Raw genomic sequence first — 14,991 nt, 5'->3', positions numbered from 1 at the left:
TAGTACATACCTATCTATTTAATAACTGGGTCCTCAACCAATCCTATACTCACTTGTTTATACATAATTTATTTATAATTATTTCTGACTATAACAGTATATTAAGTTCTAAAGAACATAATAATCTATGTATAATATGTATTACATTGCAGTTATAGGATTATTCAAATAAATTAATAATTTAAAATAAAAATTGATGAAGTATACTCCATTTTAACTACTTTTAGAGATTTTTAGATACTGATTATAGTTATATGAATTATTAAATTACGATATAAGTTAGTTTTAAATGTATTTTAAAGTTGATGCACTTCTCAAAAAAATTTATAAAAATAATTTAAATAACTTTTTTTATAAAAAGTAAAATATATTATATTCAGATGTATATTTTAGTTAGCGTATTTAAAGCAAACTATGACATACATAATTATTATATTGAAAAACTAGTTTTTAATCATATCTGATGTCTACAATTAAAAAAATATCTTAAATTAACAATGTATAATATAACTAGGATTTATCATCTTTACTACTGTTCATATTTTGTACTTCCCTTTTAAGTTGTTCTTGTCTAGCCATTGTTTTCTTTTTCTTGAAGGAATAAGCTGTTGGTTTCTTAACTCTAGCAGGAAATGTTTTTCTAATTACGCCTTTCATAGCTTGAAATATATCAATCTAGAGGAACACCAAATATAAATTTCGTTTAAAATTGTACCTACTTAATATTATTGTTTCAACTTACTGTTCGAGATAAATGAACATAACGTATCAATCTTGATTTTAAAAAAAAATTATCACAGGAATATCTATTACCATTTGGATCAGTAAGAGTAACATCACATAAGGTCACGTTCATATCACTATAAAGCATATTAACAAAAATTAAAATTTTTTATTTTCTAACTATAAATATTAATACTTATGTAATAGGTACCAATCAACTTCTTTAACAAGTCCATACACAGAAGTTTCGTTTTGTAAATCAATAGTAGTATATTGATTTTCTACTGATTTTACTAAACAGACTAAACTTTCCACTGTCTTCATTTTCATCCTACGAGTCTTTCTCTCCATAATTTTATATTTAAATTAATATATCTTTTTATACAATTAAAAATTACAGACATACATAGGTATTATAGAATATTTTTTTAAATGATATATTCGATTAATTTAAACCGTTATGAATTCCAGCTTATGTAAACTAATCTATTTAGAGTTGGTAAGTTTTAACATCACAATTTACACTACCCAAGTTCAAAACACTTAAGTCTTTCCCCGAGTCTCGTAAGTAGTTAGTTCGTTACCACGAAAATAAATAATACAGTGAATACTTCATTAGACATTCGTTAATGGACTAACGACTGTAATCTGTGCCGCTTTGTGTAAAAAAATCTGATAGTCGTTTAGTGTTTACTGTTTACACTTGTTGATAGTCGAATCCACAGTTTGGCATCGAGATAGATAACAATATTGTTATCTATCTCGATGCAGTTAAGATAATATATAATCATAGACATATTATATGTCTTGTCTATGTATATAATAAACTAAATTATTATCTATATGTGGTCCACAGATATGCGTATCACAGCATCCATTGAATCTTAGATCATAAACTATATGATCGAGAACCACAACATACATAAAAAAATATGTTTATTTGTCAGTTTTTTATTGATAATGATAAACGTAGTAAACAGTAATAGACTTAGTTAAAGTTAATAGGCTTATGTAAACACTAGTTGAGAACTCCAGACTTCTAACTTCTAAACTCAGTTCACTTTAAAGTAAAATTGTTGACAAAATGCCGACAAATAGAAATGCATCAACTATTTATTGACTATTAGTTCGTAACATCTATCGTAATCACGAACATAATATTTAATATTTTAATATTTATCTCGAAATATTTTATTGCTGCCCCTTGGTCTTTTTATCTTTGCCCGGTGTCATCTGCTATTACATGGAAAACTGTAAACTGATCTATCAGACGACGGGTATCATTATCATTCTAAAACCACAGAAAATAGCAAATCAAAATATTGTATCTATTCTGTGCTTTCGCATTAATCTGGCCGTCCATTATTAATATTTTTTAGCATATTGTTCTGTGTTAATAGGGGTTATTTATCATATTATATTTTATATTTTTTATGGTCTAGGCTAGAGCTGAAACGGCTAAAACTACCTTATTGCACCTTACTACAACAGGCTACGTCATACGCAACACCGCCGATCTAATCTTCCAGAGAATATTGGACACCACTTATCAACGTATTGACATATTATTATTATTATTAAGATACCGCGGCACGACCGTATCCCGTGGCTGGGTTACCGTGTTGAGTGAGTAAATAATAAATTAATAAATAATAATAATAATAATGCCTACCATAAAAAATAATAATAAAAAGTAATAAATAATAATGATATGTGCCGAATGCCGATTGGCGATTACAAGACTATTATAATTTATAATGAGTGTTTACGGTTTCTGATTATTTGTCGTGATTTTCTTGGAAATACGTCGTTACGCTTATTATGCCCCACTAAAAAAGGAACATCTGCATCCTTATATTCATTTGTATAACCAATAATCGAATCTTTTATAATCTGCGGATCGGGTGTGTTTCATTGAAAAATATAGTTAATTGTTGAATGTTCGTAGTTTTTTGCCGCGGGGAAATAATACCGGTGTCCAACCGTCACACTGCGAAATGATGGATTCGTCCATTTCGATCAAAGTACACGTAGCTGTCCAAGCGACTCCTCACGAGTTACCTGTCACCATCAACACGACTGTGGAAGATGTAATTATAGAGACCTCGAAGCTATTAAACATTGGCCCGGTGGCCAGACATTTATTTGGATTGAGAGTCTTGAGCGTTACTGACGACAACCTGTGGTTGAGCCCCTCTTTGTTTATATTATATGCTAAAAATGAACATCACGTTTATGAGTACAAGTTGAGGTATAAAATGCCTGATGTCAAACGACTCAAGTCAATAGATTGTTATGCTTATAATTTCTATTTTTATCAAGTTAAATCTGATCTGTTGAAGAGTAAAGTAACTGGATTGTGCTATGACACATGCAAACGAGAGCTCATTGGCATGGGTGTTGCCGACATGTATAGGTCCATGTTAGAAGAAGAAAAATCTAGAGAAACTGTCGAACAAAATTATAAACACTTTATGCCCCAAGAAGTAGTTAAGCAACACATGTTTTTTTTGAAAAAGCCTGTCCAAGAAACTTTAAAAATACTTATAAATAACAATACAATTGGTACTCTTTATGTACCTGTTATAAAAGAAAGTTATTTAGAACAATTTAATTCTATTGCACCAGATTATTTAGAAGAAGAATATAAAGCTTTATACAGTGAAAACGGCAGTTCTGTTAATGTTGCATTTAGGGTAAATCCATTTCATTCTGAAATGCCTGGTATAAGAATGTGTACTGAAAACAGAAAAGAAGTATGTTAAGTTATTGGTATGTAGATAGATAAATGTCTTAACCAACACCTGTTTCAGTGGGTACATTTGGCAGCTATTGAAGACTTGTGTTTTCTATCAACTACTGATGATGGCACTGTTGAAATATCTAGAAAGACTGGTATACCTATTCATTTGAAATTCTCAAGTACAAGTACAATGTTTTCATTTATAACATTACTGAATGGTTATTATCGTTTAATGGTTAATTGGAATTTTGATTTATGCGCATCTACTAATACTCCATCTTTGAGCAAACTTAAATCAATTCGTTGTCATGGACCAATCAGGTACCTGTTTTTATGTATATTATTATTTAGGAAAACTTCCTAACTAAATAATACAACTATATAAGTTATTTTTTCTACCTTAAGGACATTTTTCATAATATCATTGTTAACTTGTTTTATATTTCAAAAACTAAATACTTACTGTTATTTATAAATATCTACATCTGCTAGTTCAAAAAGTTATAAAACTAATTTAAATAAATAGATTATATTCAAGATTATATACAATAATACTATAAACATTATAGTACCTACATTATTATAAATTATAATTATTATGAATTGAACAATGTTAAAGTGAATTATAATAATATCTAAAACAAGTTTGAAGTTTCTTTAACAATTTACTTATTTCAGTTATTTTTTAAAATCATTATTCTAACTACAGAAAATATTATTTCAAGTTTTTTTAAATTATATTTTATTTTATAGCATAATGAAATCTACTTCTATCCTGAAAAAAAAAATGTCAAAGAAACATGGAAGTTTTATACTTAGACAAAGCATGAAGAATTATGATAACTATGTTATTGATGTCTGTATCAATCAGAGGTAACATTATAATATCTTACATATTTATTAATTACAACTATGAATTACATAATGATAATAGATGACTTAAGTTACAATATAATGTAAAAAAAATTTTTTTTAGCATGAAGCCAATGACATATGTAATAGAAAGTAAGGGTGGATTTTATAAGCTTGCTGGTGATGATAAAATAGAATATCCTTCTATTTGGAGACTTATAACTAACAATAAAATGACTTTGAACTTTATTGAATGCATTTTTCCATCAGATATTGGTAAGTTATATTGATTAAAAAATAAAGTATATACACTATGTAGATATATACTTAAATGTTTGTAAAACTTGATATTTTTTTAATAATTTTTAATATATTTATATTATAATTATTACTATGCATTAATTTTTAGCTATGAATGAACTATTATTATGTCAAAATACTAGTATTAAACATAATATAGGTAATGATGATGAAGATGATAAAGTCACTGGTCCTCATTTAATTAATAGTGATTCTATACATCTATTGAAAAGTAAGCATTTACTTAAATCTCATTAAAAATATAAACCTGCTTACTCTAGTAACTTTAATTATTATTCATTAGCCATTTGTTCACCAAAAAAAAAAATGCAATCACTTATGAAAGTTCGAGTGGCTACATGGTGCAAATCTAAAAGAAATGAGTCTACTGTTGTTGTTAAATTATTTCAGGATGATGTTAACATAAATTTACATTTAATGGTAACTGGTTTTATTAAAATAAATAAACATTAAAATGTATTAATTATTAATTTTTATAGGATTTGTTGAGTTTATCAAAAAGATGGAGTTCTGTGTCTTCAAGTGCTATTGTAAGATTATTTGGTCTATGTGTTGATACACCAACTGCCTTAGTCAGTGAATATTTTGCATTAGGACCTCTTGATACATATCTGAGAACCAATAAAGATAATATATTATTTAGCAATTTAGTTGAAGCTGCAACATATATAGCTACAGCATTATGGGATATGGTAATTTTCCTTTATTTTGTAACATTTTTTCTTTACATTTTGCACAATAAGTAATATAAATAATTTACAGACAGTTAATAGGTAATATATACACGAAGAGGAAATCACACATTTGTTACACCCCTAAATATTATTAAGTACTTAAGCTTCAAGTTATCAAGTCGTGACAACAGTTCCTTTTGAGGCATCAAGTTGGGTTACCAGGAAGTGTTAGTGAGGCTAATTCATTGATTAGTTGGTTGGGATTATCTTGCAATTTGGAGTGGAAGCGTTTTTAGTAGATAGCAGCAGTTTTGTTGATGGGTGGCAATTTGAGTTTAGAATTTAAAGATTCATTTGAGATGAACCAGGGTGAACCAGTAATTAAATGTTGACAGATGTTTTGGAGAGCTTGTATAATTTATTAAGTTTTTGGCAGAGCCCCAGATTACAATGCCTTACATCCATATTGGTTGAAGAAGAGTTTTGTATAGAATGATTTTGATAGGTATAGGCAGGTTAGAACGAAAGGGTGGCCTAAACAGATGGACATTGCATTTATTTATTTATTCAAATATACAGACGTAAGTCCTATTACAATTTAATAATTGTATAATATAAAATTAGTAAACAAGAAAAAAACAATATAACAAAAATTATACATAAAACTAATAGTATTTAAATGAATATAATAAGAAAATTATAGTGTGTTAAGGTATATAATAAAGATAATAGACAAATTATATAAAATCAAAGGGGTAGGTTTTACCAGCTACCATGAGGAGATAAGCAGGGGAATTTAAAATATAATTTTTATTTGAAAATTGAGGGTAAAATGGTTTTGGATCTCTGGTATTAAGGTTATTTATTTTTAAATTATATGAGATAGTGTCCGCTACTATTAAAGTTGATGAGTTGTGGCATGGTGAGAACAGAAGCCAAACTGGAAGTTTGGAATACTATTATTAAATAATGCTTACTATCTTTGCTGAGGCAAGGGTGGATCCTGGGAGGGGGCACTAGGGGCAAGTGCCATCCCCTTGGAAAAAAATAATATTAAAAGACATACATTTTTATCATATTGTTTTTTTTATTTTGGTGAGGGGCCATATCTATATTATATAATTTTTCCTATAAAGTGCCCAATATGCTGAATCCTCCCTTGTGCTGAGGAGGTTGGTTTTTCAGGGAGGGTCATAGGTTAAGTTGACTGAAGAGATTCTATGACTGTTGACATATGTAGTGCTAGTGTGGAAATGAGATGTGGTTTAAATACTTCTGATAGTTATTTGGTGAGAATATCTGCTTTTTCCTTGTCTGAACAAGCAAGTGAATTGTCTGGGTGCTGTATAGAAAGAGGGGAGTCTTTAATCTGCAATATTGACTTTGTTTTACATCATAGAGATGTGTTTGAAAAAGAAAGGTTTTATTTATGATTTTTGTAAAAGTTGGTTTTGTGAGTTTTAAGTGATCATTGGCAAGTGTATGGGGCGGGGGGGAACAAGGTATGCAATTGCACCCCTAGTGTATTCACCTTAGTTTAGTGTTTAGGTACCGAATTAAATAATATTTAATGAATTAAAAAATATTAAATCTGTTTTATAGTAGCATGCACGCCTATGGTAGTGACTAGTTTATAGGAAAGAAAATTGTACTTTATCTTATTTGCTAGGTAGTGAGTTTGTTGCCATTTAGATCTGGATCGGCGTTTTTCAGCAATGAGTTGTCTTAATTCTAGTGATATGTTGGGTGTTTGAGAATAGGGTGGACTCTGAGTAGATGAATCCTTGGCTGTTTTTTGAATATCATTAGAGAGTTTGGCAATTGTTTGGTCGACATTAGTAATTAATAACATTTAAAACAATTTATTTTAAATGTAAACTCTCTATGAGTGAATACTTTAATAAAACATATACAATATACATATTACAGATAGCAATATAAAGCATAATTATCTCAATAATACACCTTTTTTTTAAATTCTATCAATATTTGCTTTTTGAAATTTTGTTCTATTTTTATTACTAATTTTAGGAAACTGCATGTTTAGTTCATGGGAAAATTCGATGTCATAAATTTGTAGTAGCTGAACATACCAAAAATTCCTTTATCGTTAAACTTACAGATCCAGGCATTCATAAATGTTATACCAACTATGAGTAAGTATTCAAAATTTTTATCATATTTTTTTTATAAATATTGTTAAATTTTATTACAAAAATGGTTAATAATCAGATTCGGTCAAAACATAAAATGTATCAGTATAAAATATAAAGACATTTAGTACTATTATTTACATATGTTTTTTTAGTTTGTATTGGATCCCAACAGAATTTTATAACACTATGGAACTTGCTCGAAAATCTCCTCAAGCTGATATTTGGGCTTTTAGTTCAACATTATGGGAGCTATTTAACTATGGTTTTATATTACCTGATGTTCAAAATGTTGAGTTTTTTAAAAAAGTAAGTACCTATTTATTATGCTTACTGCCAATAAACAAAATGTTTATTAAAAAAAAAATTATATATATATATTTACCAGAAATTTGAAAAAAATATAAGGATGCCAAAACCAGAATGCTGTACAGATGACATATACCACATAATGACAGATTGTTGGGACAGTGACCCTTTTATAAGAAAAAAACCACAAGCAACCTTAAGAGATTTAAGACAAATTTGGCTACAAAGTAATTGTGTTTTATTTGAATATACTTGGCTTTTTCTACAAAATAATTATTGATTTTTAATTATGATTAAAGTTTATGCTAGCCCTCAACATGAATATACACCATTAAAAAAAGAAGAAATATACTCTGATGATGTCACTTGCTCTGATGCAACAATTTATTGTACTTCGGATTACACAAGTAAGTTAAAGTTTTATGTACATAATCTTATATGAGTCAATTTACAGATTAATATGTAGAATTAGTTTTTAAAAAGTAAATGTATATGATTTTATACCAAGAGTTCAATAAGTTTGAATATTCTTAATTATAAATAATATGCATATTTTAATACCTACAGATATCAATAACAGATCTGTACATTTATTATGTAAAATATTTAATAATCTCATCAATTATATCATATTATCATTTATTAGTCCTAATTAGTCGAATAACGTTTTTCAAATTTATTGAACACTGTATAATAGTAACAACTAGTAGGTACATTATACAATATGTCTTATGGTATTGTGGTAGCAACTATATTTAATATGTATGTTTTATTTTTTTCTAGTCGAAACATTTTTGGATACTGTATCAAGCTCTTTTTCGGGTAGTGAAACAAAATCAGATTTTATTGATTTTAATTCTAACCCTGTTCGTAATTATATTATAGAGTTATTAATCTCATAAAATAGATAACATTAAAAATGATTGTTTCATTCATTTTCAGGATGACGGAAGAAGTTATCAAAATGAAAATCCTATGAGCGCGGCTACTAACACAAGTTTCAATCAATTCATGGAACAGGTAAATAAATGCTAATTGTCAATAAATCAAATAAACAACAATTATATTTGTTCTCTGTATTTGAATCAGTGGCGTCATTTCAGTTTTTGAGAGGAGGGGGCAAAAGTTTTGATCTGTCCATAATAATAATAAAAAAAAAAACCACTCACTAACAATTATATTTTTATCTCAATATAAACAGCCTTCTTACCATAGGTGGACATCGGTGGGGGCTTGGAGGGCCTATCCCCAAAAATCGAAGGTAATATGTTATACTTGTGTAAGAAAGGAGTGGCGAGGGCGAAGCCCCTGCAGGTCACTTTACATTGGATTATTATAGCCCCCCTAAAAATTCAATCAAATGTCCACCTATGCTTCTTACATAATTTTATACATACTATGGTAGTAACTAGTAGTTACTATCATGGTTATTTATACTCTAGGCATAAATAACACATTTCTTTGAGAGATAAAAATGACTAAATAATATATATATTATAATATTACCTATTAGCATTTAATATGATATATTGTAAACTAAATGCTATTAGCTACTATATGATGACTTATTTTGAGGAGAATTTACCTCAATTTATGTCCTATTTGTGCCAAATATGAGTATAAAGGTATTTACGAAAAATAAAACTAAACAAACCAAAACTAGCACATATCTGGCCCGGCTGGCTCAGTCAGCCCACTAATGACAGGGGGGAATGCCCACCCTGCCATCACCCAAATGACGCCACTGATTTGAATGATTAATTTTGAATTTTTTTAACCCATTATTGTTATTGAATCAGTGTTGCACTCACTTTATTGATTTTTCATTATTATTATATGTATACTCAATAAACATAGATTATTGAAACCAATACCAAACCATGTGTGTTTTAAAAGATATTATAATTTTTTCATTAAATACTAAAAATTAAAAACACAAGTATTATTTTTAATTTCCTTTTTTTATTTGCTTTATATACAATTATTATAACATGTTTTTAATATCATTCATTATGGCTCGAGTGGTCAGATGTATATTGTTCATGCTATACAATATTCATGTGTATGAAGAGATGCTCAGACACTCAGTGCTCATTTTATGAATACTAATGACTGCAAGTGAATAATCAATAAGTTATGAAGAAATGTTCATAAAGTTCTTATATTTACATAATTTTACTTGGAAACATGTCAATTGAAGATAATTGTATAATATAATATATTAACTTACAAAAAAGTTAAAATATTTCAAAATTGTGCTTATTGTACCAATTATGGGTTAAATAATAAAGACTATAATATGAAACTAAGAATTTTAAACAAAAAATATTTATTTTGTGTAGCTTACATCAAAAGAAGAGATAAAGAACAATTTGCAAAGTGCTATGAACTGCCAAAAGAAAACATATCAATTCAATAATTCTTCATTAACTTTACAGCAAGTTATTGGACAAGTAAATGTTTTTTTTAAATTAAAACTTAGTATTAAAATAATAAATATTACTACCTAGGAAAGTTCTTTTTTGAAATTAATTAGTTCAAGTTCATATAATTTAAGTAAAATATAAGATAAAATTATACTATTACAATTAATAGATAGAATAGTGAATATTATACAATTAATGAAATTATGTAAATCTACTATTATACTATTATAATAAAATAGTTGATACTTTTGGTACATTTTTCTAAAAAAAAATTATAAGAATAACACTAAAGAAATAAACAGATTTGTATGAATCAAAGAGTACTCATTATATATTATATTATGAAATTAATATATCTTAATTCATACTATGAATTATAAATTATCATAAATATTTATTTAAAGATAAATTATCTACTCTTAATAAATATCAGTTATAAAATTAGCATTTTATATATGAAAACTGACTTGTCAATGAATGAACCAAAAACATTCATGGTTAATAAAAATAGAACTTATTTCATATCCAAATTTTTTTTTTAATTTAATTAATTTATATGCAATTCACATAAAATGAAAGTGTTCATATGAGTGTTTTCTTTTCCATTACCATAAAGTACCAAAAATCATAATAATTAATAATTTTTATTAGGGATTTTATGGAGTTGTATTAGAAGGATTAATAAAAGGCAGTGATAATACATCCAAAAAAGTAGCTGTGAAACATATGAAAAGATCATTTCAAACTGAAGATTTTCAAAGAGAAATTGGAATTATAGAGGTAAGTCATACTTAACCATTTAAGAAATATGTTGTATTTGTGTTGCTTAATTTTTATTTTAGGGACTTAGCCATCCAAATATTGTTGAAATTGAAGGTGTATTAGAAGAACCAAATTTAATGCTCGTAATGGAATATATTGAACTTGGTTCATTAAGTAGTTACTTGCGATTACATGAAGATGAACTAGTGGAGGAAACTAATAGATTATTGAAATATTCTTTGGACATTGCTCAAGTAATTTTTATTAATATTATATTAAAAACTAATAATTAAATCTATGCTATACTATATTATTACACATTTTAATGTTGAACTTTAGCAATACCAAGCTTTGTAAAAAGTACAGTCATTCAAATATTTAAATTATATAAGTGATAAATTTAGAATAAAATGTATTAGAAGTATAAATTGTTTTAGGGAATGGAATACTTAGGAAGTCTAAATATAATACATCGGGATTTAGCTACGAGGAATATTTTGGTATCAAGCCCAACAACTGTTAAAATCTCTGATTTTGGCCTTGCTCAGTTTTTACCCGATGAAAAATACTATTACTTACAAACGATGCGAGATTTGCCTTTGAAATGGTGAGTTTTGTAATGGTCATATTAAAATATTGATGTTAAATCTTAAATATTATACTTTGTAGGCATGCTCCAGAGGCTATTTTGTATGGGAAATTTTCTCCAAAAACTGATATTTGGGCATATGGTGTATTACTTTTTGAAATTTTTTCTTTGGGTAAAGAACCTAATGTAGTCTCCAAATTAGAAGAAAGACTAGATGTTGAAAAACTAATAAGAGTTTTGGAAGAAGGTCATCGGTTACAATGCCCATCATGTCCACCGTGCACCATAGACATATATAATAAACTTATGCGGCCTTGTTGGGCTTATGTGGCAGGCGATCGTCCAAATTTCTCAGATTTAATAAATTATATTAAATCATTAATGACTATTGAACCTGCTGAACATTTTACACGTGGATAACAATGTTTTTAACAAGATATTATCTGATCATGACTTAATTATTTTACTAGACAATCAAGTGATACGATCAACTTATATTAACATTTAAGTGTTCAGAATAGTACATTATATAATTTAGCAAGAATTTAAGATACGAGAATAGTAAAATTATAATCGATGTGTGTTAAAAAAAGTACTTAAAATATTTGAAATGATAAATTCATACAATTTTTATGAACTATTCAATATAATATAAATGATAAGTATTTAGGAATTTTTAAAAATCGCACACTAGTAATCTAGTCAAACAAAATGTTACTATTTATGTTTATAGCTTTAAATATTTTGTTGTAATTAAAGTTTAGATGAAGAAACAGCAGAAACCAAATAATTTTGTACATAATGTTAAATACTATATATACATAGGTATGTTAAGATTTAATTTACTTTAATCATGTATGCTAGTTGTTACTCAAATATTGTAGTTATTATTTGCTTAATTTTTAAAAAAAATGTTACTTAATAAATGTATGCAATAAGACTGTACCTATTATGTGAATCGGGAAACCTAATTTTTAATAATCATAATATAATATGATGGTAAAGCAAACACGAACCAAACAAATGATTTTTGTTAAAATACTATCAATGAAAAATGCAAGACTTTTTTTTGTAAATAAACTGTATTGTACTTAAAATGAGAATACAATTTATTTAGCTATGGTAGAACTACACTTTCCACAATAGAATCTATTGGACATCTCGGCCATGAATACTCCAGGTCCACAGTTTTCAGCAGTACATTCTTTCCTCAACCTATGCACTTTTCCATTCTCGTCAACCTATAAATAATGAGTTTTATAAATTATATTCCAAGTATAACCAGTCATCAGTGGCTTTTGTCTTTTCGACCGTCAATTTTTTTATATTTTGAATATTATATTCTCGTTGACTTCAATACCTTTTCTTCTACCTGTATAGAGTAGTTTATTTGTATTTTGTTCTAATTTTATATCGTGTATACGGAATAACAGTTTATTAATACTTCATCGGTCAAAATAACCGATGCTAATGTTAATTTAGGTTTTTAAAATATATAAAAATGAAATGCAAAAATATTTAATTTATGTAGAATTGTATTACATAATATTGTAAACATATATTGCTGGCTTATTTTAAATATTTAATTAAAATATGCGGTCTATTTTAAATCAAAATTTATTATTTTGTATTATTTTGGTCAAAAAGGCCGATGACACCTTTCGCATGATTTTAGAGGACGCCACCAATGACGGGTCAAAACACAATAACTGATAATTCATACCTTATAAAATTTAAGAATTCCTAACTTAATCTTCTTCTTTTTGTGTTTGATTTTTTTTGGTGTGGAATAATTTTTCTTCTTGCGTTTCTTAGCACCACCTCTTAAACGGAGTACTAAATGTAGAGTTGACTCTTTCTGTATATTGTAATCGGATAGTGTGCGACCATCTTCCAATTGTTTACCAGCAAAAATAAGACGCTGCTGATCCGGGGGAATCCCTAAAATATGAAGTAAATAATAAGTTTTAAAAAACAAGGTAATAATAGTCTTGATACCTAACATTTATTTAGTACAAATACATTTTAGTGGTATACTATTAAAAATCATTTTCATTATAAACCTATATATTTTATAGTATTAAGTAAAATCCAAATGTTGATTTTTTAAGACTTTTTGGACCTGTAAAAGTGAAACCATAATATAATGGACTTTTGGATGACTTTGTGATCACAATAGATTGTCAGGAAAAAATTTGGGTTGTGATGCTAAAAAGATTGAAAACCATTGCTCTAAATAATAATAAAACATTTTGATAACAGCAAAGTGTCAATAGATTTTGGTGCTATATTATATTTACAATAGTAATCGAAAAGTTAATATACAATTACAATTTTCAAGATTTATAAATTAGCATTAAATGTTACCTTCTTTATCTTGGATTTTAGATTTTACATTTTCAATAGAATCTGATGATTCAACCTCAAGGGTAATTGTTTTACCCGTAAGGGTTTTAACAAAAATTTGCATCTTGACCTACAAAAAAAATAAAAGTTCAATAAATATTAAAATTTTGATTTAAGTCCCTAATACTTAATACTATCAAGCTTTTTAGGTGGGTAGTAAAGTTTAAATGGTTTTTGTAAGTATTTCAAATAAAATTAATGAATATTTTATAAATATATAAATCACAATTATATGTAGACCATTGAATTGGCTCTTAGTACAATTTTCAACAAGTGGTTTTCAAGATACAAAAGTTGAAAAAGTTTAAGTCTTTAATATTTTTAGCGACGCAGTGCTGGATAACTACTTGAAAATATCTTATTGTTAATCTGATAATGCATTAAATGTTTATAACAATTGTCATATTAAATAATTTAACTACCTAGATATAAGAGATTTCACCGATATCATTAATCTCGGTACTCACAGTTCGTTGCAATTTGTACCTGGATAGTTAAATATAAAATTAATTCAGTTAAAAAATTTAAGTAGAGAAAAAAGAGAATTAATTTTAATAGTAAATAATTTTAAATTTAGCAATTATACGCTCTAAAATGCATTTAAATGATTCAAATGAAGTTGCAAACATAATTCATAATAAAGTGCTAGGATATGCAACCCCAACTACCCGAAAAGGCAAGTTCAAGTTTTTATTTATTAAAATTAGGTAAATTAAAATGCTTATTGAAAATAGCATTATTATTTATGATTTAAATCTTCATAATACATAACCAAGTGTTTAACCTATAAATACAACAATACCTAAGTCAACGAAAAAAATCTAACAAGTATTTTTATATTATAAAGGTCTACAAGAAAAATTAATAAAAAAATAAACAATATACTTACGAATTATCTTCGCACAACACGTAACGTCAAGTAAATCAGTAAATCTCAAAACCAACTTCAAATCGGAGCCATGGCACATAAGTAAAAGAATTTTCTACTATTATAATATCATAACCTATAAATCTTTGACAAATACAACAAGCA

General features: G+C 27.2%; 3 protein-coding genes across 4 annotated transcripts; 1 reads left to right on the top strand and 2 right to left on the bottom strand.

The window, feature by feature from the left end:
• Window positions 1-368: 368 nt before the first annotated feature.
• LOC132919391 (uncharacterized) lies at window positions 369-1,583 on the bottom strand. 2 transcript variants are annotated; one of them, XM_060980968.1, is made up of 3 exons: window positions 920-1,583; window positions 743-860; window positions 369-675 (listed from the first exon to the last, which is right to left on the bottom strand). In XM_060980968.1, exons 1-3 carry the CDS (start codon window positions 1,072-1,074, stop codon window positions 511-513), a joined length of 438 nt encoding a protein of 145 aa, XP_060836951.1. In that variant the 5' UTR covers window positions 1,075-1,583; the 3' UTR covers window positions 369-510. The 2 variants fall into 2 exon arrangements, with proteins under 2 accessions (XP_060836951.1, XP_060836952.1); XM_060980969.1 differs by having other exon boundaries at window positions 935-1,525.
• A 404-nt stretch (window positions 1,584-1,987) lies between these two features.
• On the top strand, window positions 1,988-12,649 carry LOC132919386 (tyrosine-protein kinase hopscotch-like). The gene is made up of 19 exons (XM_060980964.1): window positions 1,988-2,349; window positions 2,672-3,479; window positions 3,537-3,787; window positions 4,220-4,339; window positions 4,443-4,594; window positions 4,728-4,850; window positions 4,923-5,059; window positions 5,119-5,331; window positions 7,345-7,469; window positions 7,622-7,775; window positions 7,855-8,002; window positions 8,075-8,182; window positions 8,559-8,641; window positions 8,718-8,795; window positions 10,118-10,228; window positions 10,853-10,981; window positions 11,044-11,217; window positions 11,401-11,570; window positions 11,633-12,649. The coding sequence occupies exons 2-19, from the start codon at window positions 2,721-2,723 to the stop codon at window positions 11,970-11,972; spliced, it is 3,375 nt and encodes a 1,124-aa protein (XP_060836947.1). The 5' UTR covers window positions 1,988-2,349; window positions 2,672-2,720; the 3' UTR covers window positions 11,973-12,649.
• Window positions 12,295-14,980, bottom strand: LOC132919389 (uncharacterized). Its single transcript, XM_060980967.1, has 4 exons — window positions 14,848-14,980; window positions 13,920-14,028; window positions 13,276-13,493; window positions 12,295-12,793 (listed from the first exon to the last, which is right to left on the bottom strand). The coding sequence occupies exons 2-4, from the start codon at window positions 14,020-14,022 to the stop codon at window positions 12,662-12,664; spliced, it is 453 nt and encodes a 150-aa protein (XP_060836950.1). The 5' UTR covers window positions 14,023-14,028; window positions 14,848-14,980; the 3' UTR covers window positions 12,295-12,661.
• Window positions 14,981-14,991: the final 11 nt, after the last annotated feature.

Source organism: Rhopalosiphum padi, chromosome 2 (assembly GCF_020882245.1).
Source record: "Rhopalosiphum padi isolate XX-2018 chromosome 2, ASM2088224v1, whole genome shotgun sequence".
NCBI lineage: Eukaryota > Metazoa > Arthropoda > Insecta > Hemiptera > Aphididae > Rhopalosiphum > Rhopalosiphum padi.
Note: the sequence above shows the minus strand (reverse complement) of the source record. Positions and strands in the feature narration are given on the sequence as shown.

Coding starts and splice junctions, on each gene's coding strand:
- LOC132919389 (XM_060980967.1), bottom strand. CDS start 14,022: ATGCAAATTTTTGTTAAAACCCTTACGGGTAAAACAATTACCCTTGAG. Junction 13,494..13,919: donor TAAAATCCAAGATAAAGAAG/GTAACATTTAAT, acceptor TTCATATTTTAG/GGATTCCCCCGGATCAGCAG. Junction 12,794..13,275: donor GAATTCTTAAATTTTATAAG/GTATGAATTATC, acceptor CATTATTTATAG/GTTGACGAGAATGGAAAAGT.
- LOC132919391 (XM_060980968.1), bottom strand. CDS start 1,074: ATGGAGAGAAAGACTCGTAGGATGAAAATGAAGACAGTGGAAAGTTTA. Junction 861..919: donor GATTGGTACCTATTACATAA/GTATTAATATTT, acceptor TATGCTTTATAG/TGATATGAACGTGACCTTAT. Junction 676..742: donor ATGTTCATTTATCTCGAACA/GTAAGTTGAAAC, acceptor GTGTTCCTCTAG/ATTGATATATTTCAAGCTAT.
- LOC132919386 (XM_060980964.1), top strand. CDS start 2,721: ATGATGGATTCGTCCATTTCGATCAAAGTACACGTAGCTGTCCAAGCG. Junction 3,788..4,219: donor CGTTGTCATGGACCAATCAG/GTACCTGTTTTT, acceptor TTTATTTTATAG/CATAATGAAATCTACTTCTA. Junction 11,571..11,632: donor CGAGATTTGCCTTTGAAATG/GTGAGTTTTGTA, acceptor TATACTTTGTAG/GCATGCTCCAGAGGCTATTT.